Source organism: Chelonoidis abingdonii, chromosome 4, assembly GCF_003597395.2.
Source record: "Chelonoidis abingdonii isolate Lonesome George chromosome 4, CheloAbing_2.0, whole genome shotgun sequence".
Classification (NCBI taxonomy): domain Eukaryota; kingdom Metazoa; phylum Chordata; order Testudines; family Testudinidae; genus Chelonoidis; species Chelonoidis abingdonii.
The window spans coordinates 20,575,437-20,583,047 of record NC_133772.1 but is presented as its reverse complement, the minus strand read 5'-3'; the positions used below and the strand labels follow the sequence as shown (position 1 = coordinate 20,583,047).

Genomic DNA, 7,611 nt, shown 5'->3' with positions numbered 1-7,611 from the left:
TCCCAACTATACATATAAAATGATGAGATCTAAATTAGCTGTTACCATTCATGGAAGATCTTGGAGTCATTGTGGATAGTCTTCTGAAAATATATGCTCACTGTGCAGCAGCAGTCAAAAAAGCGAACAGAATGTTAGGAAACTATAGGGAAGTGAAGATAGTTAAGACAGGAAAAATTATATACCCACTATATAAATCCATGAAGCCCACACCTTGAAATACTGTATATTCTGGTCGACCATCTCAAAAAGACTATAATTGGAAAAGTTCAGAGAGGACAATGGCTAGGCGATTATAGAAGGCTTTCTATCAGAAGTTAACGTCTTGGGATTCTCAGATTGGAAAAGAGATGACTAAAGGGATATTGATAAAGTCTAAATCATTAATATGTGGAAAGGGATGAAGAGGTTATTTACACCCTTCTCGACACAAGACAGGGCACCCAATGATTAATAGGATAGGCAGGGGCTTATATTTGGCACCCAGCGGCAGGCAGTCTTCGGCGGGGCTTGCCTCCGGAGGGTCCTCCAAGCCCACGGACCAGGCAAGCGCCGGCAGACGCCCCCCGCTAGCTTGACACCCCAAAGCATGCGCTTGTGTGCTTGGGCCTGGAAGCCGCCACTGGATAGTTTACACAACAGAAGGAAAGATACTTCACACAACACCTCGTACCTAGATGGAAAACTCATTGCCAAGAGATCTTTGAAGCAAACTATGACGGGTCAAAAAGAGTAGAGGATTAGTCCTCAGTTATAGCCAGATGGTTCCAGGATGCACACCTCATGCTCGGGGTCCCTAGCTCTTCTTGTGCCCAGAAGCTGGAGTGGAAACAGGATGACAACTTGATGGTTACCTGTTCGTTTCTTCTCTCTGAAGCCACCTGTGTTGGCTTAATGTCAGAAGACAGGATACATTGGCTAGTGGACCATTGGTCGGCCAGTATAGCGTTACATATTTGGTCAAGGTACACATAGGTATAAGGGGTAGAGAAAGAATAATGGCAGAAGATTACTCTCTGTGTATATACAACTAAGGAATAAAGTATTGCAAAAGAAATACCCCAAAATATGCTTATGATGTCAGTCCGAAGCTCAGTATTAAGCACAAGTTATCAAGTCTCAAGGCAGGATTACGCAGTTATGGTCGCTAGATAAGGATTGGACATTACAAATGTCTAAGACGGGGTCGGGCAACCTTTCAGAATGGTGTGTGCCAAGTCTTATTAATTCACTCTAATTTAAGGTTTGGTCATAATACATTTATGTTTTAGAAGGTCTCTTCTATAAGTCTTAACGAAACTTTGTGTATGTAAAAGGTTAAAAGGTTTTTTAAAATGTTTAAAAAGCTTCATTTAAAATTAAAATGCAGAGCCCCCCAGACCGGCCAAGATGGGGCAGTGAAGATGCTGCTGAAAATCAGTTCACGTTGCCGGCTCGGGCAACCCATAGGTTGCCTAACCCCTGGTCTAAAGAGTTCCACAGCTACAGCATCTTGTTAAAAAAAACTGTGGTTAGGAGGTCTATTTGTCTAATATTTTCTAGTCAGGAGTTTACCTCTTCCATACAGATATGGACGGCACAGATTTCAGCATATGTCATGTAAGGAGGTTTTGCTGCCCTTTCCAGCATCTGGGGAGCATGCACATGGAAGATTGCCACCCACTTTCCTACAGGTGGTATCAGTTCTCAGTGAATGGAGAATAGTAATTTCAAGGGAAACCGCCGAAAATATATTGGACATTTTATTTTAACATGCAAGTATGCTAAAAGACATCTGCCACAATGATGGGAGGGTAGGAGGGAACGACTGTCCTTTGATATACGATATCCCCACCACAGTGACTTCCTGGAGCCTCCACAGGACAAGGATCCAGTCTGGAATGAGGTCTGTGTAGCAGCTGGAATGGGAAAGGGATGCTTAGAACCTTTCTAATGGTGAAGTAAACAGTTTTCAGTACTTTGGCAACTTCAGCAAAGGAGCTACCCTTGGAATGGTGCATTCTAACTGCACTACATACATGCAAGTTGTTTCAGTGGACAGCTGTGCTGCCAAGCATAGGTTCTATTACTAACTGAAATCTGTCCACAGGAAAGGAAAAAAGTATGAAAAACCAAAAATAATCACTGAAAGGCAAGTCTTTTTGGCTTTATCTTGTTCATAGTAACTGGCTAGAGATGGACATCAGCTTTAAGCCAAAGCTGGTTCTAGCTTACAAATGCACACTCCTCTTTAGGACTAGCAAACATAAAAGGCCTCTTCATCCTCTCAGATGGAAACTAAGGTTATGTCACACTGCACGGATTTATTTCAATTAGCTTAACCGATATTACAAAAAACAGATCTAATAAAATCGTTTAGCCCTTCCAACAGTGGATCCGAAATCGGATTGTTTGGCGTTTCCCATGGTCCAAAACTACCATCGATTCAGGAAGGCGGTTGCACTGTGAGACTGTCCTCAGCATCCCATATTCCCACTTCGTGTTGAGACAAGTTGCTGATGGCAGAACACTGCCTGTGGTGCTGGTACAGGCCTTCACCCCTCCCTTTGAAGGCAGCAACAACCCTTGGGGCCTTTTTCGCGGAGTGCATGAGCAAAACGCTAGCAGCGCATCTTTCCTTTTTTTACTGGTCGTTGGGGGAAATAAACTGAGAAGCTGTTCCCTGAACCACGCCAGACACTGGTTTTGAAACACAGACATTGGGGGCTCAGCAAAGGATGGCAAATTAATTTCAAGAGATGTGGACTGTGGGATACCTGGGATCTCAGTACCCCCCTCCCTCCCTCGATAGGTCATTTGAGTCTCTGGCTTCCCCCTTACGCTGTCACACAGCGCTGGTATCTGGAGTTTTTTTTCAAATGCTTTTGGCATTGCGTTTCTGTAACGGAGCTCGATCAACAGATTTGTCTCCCCATAAAAAGCGATCAGACCTAGTATACTCCCGTACGGTCCTATGCATGGAGGCTCTTTTTTCGATTTCACTGCATCCGCCAGCCGTGCTGATCAGGGTCCACGTGCAAGCAGGAAATGTTAATCAAAGTCGCGGGGCTTTTCCTGTACCTGCCCGCTGCATCCGAGTTCAGGATATGCTGTCCAGAGCGGCCAGTGCTGCACTCTGGGATGCCGCCCGAGGGGCCAATAACGTCGATCCGGTCACATTGAACCAATCCGAGTTATCCAACTACGAATTAGGCGTACTCCTTCGTTGGGAGGAGTTCCGACAATCGATTTAAGGAGCCGTTTAACTCGATATTAATGACGACGTCGTGTGAACGGATACAGCGTTAAATCGGTATATCGGCCATTAAACCGATTTAAAGTTGCAGTGTAGACCTGGCCTAAGACAACAAATGACAGAAATATCTAAAATGGGAGGTTTTATGTTACACAGATTTGCTACTGTAGCCGGCCAGAATGGAGTGTCCATTGAGGGTAGGAAGAATATGTACTTCAAAGATAGTTGATGGCTTTGAAAATTCTTTGCAGCCATCATCCTTTTCACTTGCCTTTCAGAGAATCTGAAAATTCTTTGGAAATGCTTAGAACCCTTTTATGTCTAGCTGAGTTTTGCAGCTCCTAGCAGCATTGCATTGCACATGTACACACTTAGCCGACGAATTTTTAAGGAAACTACAGCACTAGACATGGTGTTCAAAATAATACTGTATGCTGTAATGCAACTAGCTCACCATGGTGCAGCAACAGTAGAAGCCGTAGTGTAAACAGGGCTCAGGCTTTTACCACTGTGTTTTTCTACTCCAGGGATACATTACGCTGTAATAAAAATGCCTATGCCCTGTCTGTACTACAACTGCCTTGTTTGTTGTCACCAAAAGGGGAACTTCAACTATGAAGTTTTCTAGTGTAGAAGCCTCTGAGGGTGGCCAAGCTAATCCTTTTTCCAATATGGCGAACTCCCTAACTTGTTGTTCCCTTTGATCTGGCAAAGCTAAACTCGGAAGGTAGGTCTCTCCATCTGTCAGTTCACCTAATCTGTTCCTGTACAGTTGAACTGTACCATACAGAACACTGGCCAGTACTTTGGGATACATTTGTTTGTTAGCACAGTGATCTATTAAATGAGTTCACTCTTTACATTTGTGTAATAAAATTTCCCCATAAAGTTTTGTCTTTGGTAATAGCCAGGTATTGTCAGGCTCTTACTAAAGATTTCCAAAAATGCAGTTTGATTTGAACAACAAGTAATTTCACCCCTGCAAGAGAGGTACACTAGGGAACCTTATGTCCTATAGAATCAGAGAGCGGCAAGACTATGCTCCCATGATTGCACCATCTAAGTGACAATACAAGAACCAGAGAACACTCACTTGTAAATAGCAAGAGATGAAAGAAAACAAAAATCAGAATTACTTAGAAGAGGGGCAGGCCAAGGGCAGAGTGTCAGTACTGAAACAGAAGCAAAACCTGGACCATTATGTTGGACAAACACTTCTTAAGTTTCCACTAACAGAGCTGCCAAGGAATTAGAAAGCACACTTTTCACTCGCAGACAACATTCATGGTCGAACTCTAAACTGCCTCTGCATTGGTTGGAGAAGCCAGGTCAAAGGAATGTGCACACTGATTTCAGAGTAAGTGGAGGAAAGGTATGCACCCTGAGCCTTTATATCAATTAGGATGCAGTATGAAACCAAACATGCAATCTCTTGGAGGAGCCAAATTCACTTAAATGAAACATTTAACATTACAAGTTTGTAAGCACCAGCAGCCAATAAATCTGAAAAATAAGTTTTATTTTAAACCAGTGGTATTGTGTGACATCATATATGGCAGAACCGATTACAGCAAAGTTCATGGATACAAACAAAATAGCAGAATTTCTTTTTTGAAGTGTGTACTTCTGTTCAGAATTCAGGCAGCAGAACAGCACCGCTCTGAAAACAGGGAGTGCGTGCCACGGGAGCTCCCATTAGAGTCTGGACTTTGAAACATTCCCACTCATACATGCAATGTCTATATTTTAAAAAAATCTTGAGCAATATTTCTGCGTGAAATCACACTGTAGCGTCTACACATAACATGGCTGATAAAAATAGTCTTGCTGTAGATTTATGGATTTCCATTTAAATACCTGGACTGCAGATCCAGCAGAGAGGGAGGTTTTCTATTGTCAATTTAATTTGGTCAGAGGGAGAGTTCTGTACCCAAGGCATGAAAGAATTGCTCTCTCCACCCCATCCCAAGCTTCTCTAAGAGGGTTTGACCTAAAGAGAGATCACTGGAAAGTGTTCTAGGAAAAACTGATGGCTTTATTATCCACTCCCACCCCTTTTTGCTGCCTCTTTATGCATAGGAATAAATACATTAAAACAGCTGCTCTCAACTCCTATATCAAAGATCCACCAGGATACAAAATACTGCAAAAGCCCTGATCTTCCCACACAGGAGATGCCTGCAATACACGAACGTATGAAAATGCCTTTTCCTCTATATCCTAAAAAAAGGACATCTGAGCCACCCAGGACAGCTGCAGTATACAAAATACTGAAAGACACTTTCCTCTCCCCAGTCCCTAAACATGGTCATTTCATTCACACAGGATCCCTGTAAAATACAAAATATTCTAACCAACTTTGTCTTTAAACATACTCCCTTTTCCTGTTTCCTCAGGCAGAGACCAACCCACTAAAATAGCCAAAAAGCTCTTTTCCAGGAGGGCAAAAATAAAATCACCTTATTAAAGGGTTAATTACACATCCACACAGAGACAGACAGTGAAAGGGAGGTTCTGACTTCATGCATGCTTATTCTTTGTTTTGGACTCCAGCATTTCTAAGAAACTTCTTTTTGGGGGCAAAATAACTTCTAAGTTTGGACAATTACATTGTCTCATGTTTATCTGCTCCTTTAAAGGACTTGATTTATTCTTTAGCCTATAAATCCAAATCTTTTGAAACCAGAGAAAAGAAGAAGGTGCATGTTTATCTGTCCCATATATTTTATCAAAGCTCCCAGAATGGCAGAAATGTTCACAATGAGTTGTGCTACAAGAGGGAGGATGCTGTGATTTTCCTACAGCAGAGGAACTCAGTACAGTATTTCATTGGCAGACTTACTGCCCCAGTGCCCTCCTCCAAGATTATGCAACAAAAGTAGGTCTACATGCACATACAGCTACAACATGCAAAAAAACAAACAAACAAACAAAAAACATCCCACCCCATCTTGTTAGGAATAAAGTACAGAAGCACACAGACACAGCATGAATCATCTCCAGCCTCTGCCTGTGTCTACTGGGTGCCAGTGCTGGGAAGCCTCAGAATGAGAGAAAAAGAAGAAGGAGAAGTATGGTGATTCCCAGTCCAAGGGCACACAGTCTGTTGCCTTGGAAAGTATACTTCCTGGTTATAATGTTCATGCCTGGTGACCTGCAGCCCATGAAAAGCTGTGGGCTCAGAATTCCATTCAAGAATGTTAACTCCAAACTCACTTTCACTCTTTTCCCATTCATTTAAGGCACAAAACATATTTACATTTTCAAACAAATCCTTCTCGTGTTTCAAGAATCAAACCGAAATATTCATACTTTCTGCTGGTATACAATACTGGAAAGAGGCTTTGGATGTAGATCGGCCCTCTGGCGTGAAACAGAAAAAGACATCACCCCAAATCTGTTGCTGCAAAAGAAAGCAGGGGGCTCTGTTCAAGTATACAGCTACCTTCCATTATCTATAAAGTCACTTCCTCAGAGGAGAACCATTTTAATGGCAACAAATGTGACTGAGAATTAACTTGAGCTTCCCTGCATTATGTCTGCCTTGCCCCAGCAGCAGTGCAAATTGGTTGCTGTTTGTTATTCTGGAAGGGCTTTAAAAAAAAGAAAAAAGTGAGTCACAAATAGGTCTTCAGAGGCTTGTCCTAAGCTGTACGCAGAATACAAGATAGCATGCAGCATGTTTACATACAGTCAGCCTTCCTCCCTCCCCCCATTCAATACACGCACACAAAACCCCTCCACCAAGGAGAACATCTTTGTGTCAAGAGGCACTTGAATGATATTTGGAGAGTCCCTATGAAAAGGCCTTCCCCTCACAGTGAAGTGGGACAAACAGAAGACAGGCAGTTTCTCAGGACTCCATCTCCTCTTGATCAAGCGGCGGTGGCACAAAGCTGACTACTTCATCATAAGTCAGACCTGGGGAGGGAAAGAATGACAGACTTAATACAGCAAGACGGCAGTTTTATAACACAGCTTCTGTTGAATTCCAATCCTCAAAGCCACATTTCAAAAAGAAAACATGCTCTAGATAATTCGAGTAAAAAAAGCCAATGGGCTGATATGCCAAATCAGTCTACATCAGAATGTTACTTCCAGAATGGCAGCACGATATACTTTTGCAGTCTCCAAAGGGTTGAACTGCATTGTCTGCATGAACTGATATTTGTATTACCAGCTAGCAAATGACTGTATTCATTCTAAACACAGCACGTCACCAGAACAGTACAAGATATTCCCAATGAATGAAGAGGCAACAAAACTAATGAGATCCCATGTCAGAGCACACAACGTTTCTATCAGTTCCCACTCATGCTCTCCACTTCCAAAGGTTTGCTCCAACCAACCACAAAAGCTATAGTTCGATGTTAGCT

At 42.6% G+C, this 7,611-nt stretch overlaps 1 protein-coding gene across 3 annotated transcripts in view; it reads right to left on the bottom strand.

The window, feature by feature from the left end:
• Nucleotides 1-4,733: 4,733 nt before the first annotated feature.
• Nucleotides 4,734-7,611, bottom strand: part of MAPK14 (mitogen-activated protein kinase 14) — a 36,014-nt gene continuing 33,136 nt past the window's right edge. For 2 of the 3 annotated variants that reach the window (XM_032804857.2, XM_075064941.1), the window contains exon 10: nucleotides 4,734-7,156. In XM_032804857.2, coding sequence (XP_032660748.2) covers nucleotides 7,089-7,156 — 68 coding nt within the window. In that variant the 3' untranslated portion in view covers nucleotides 4,734-7,088. The remainder of the gene's footprint in view (nucleotides 7,157-7,611) is intronic. The other variant, XM_075064942.1, reaches the window with a different exon arrangement.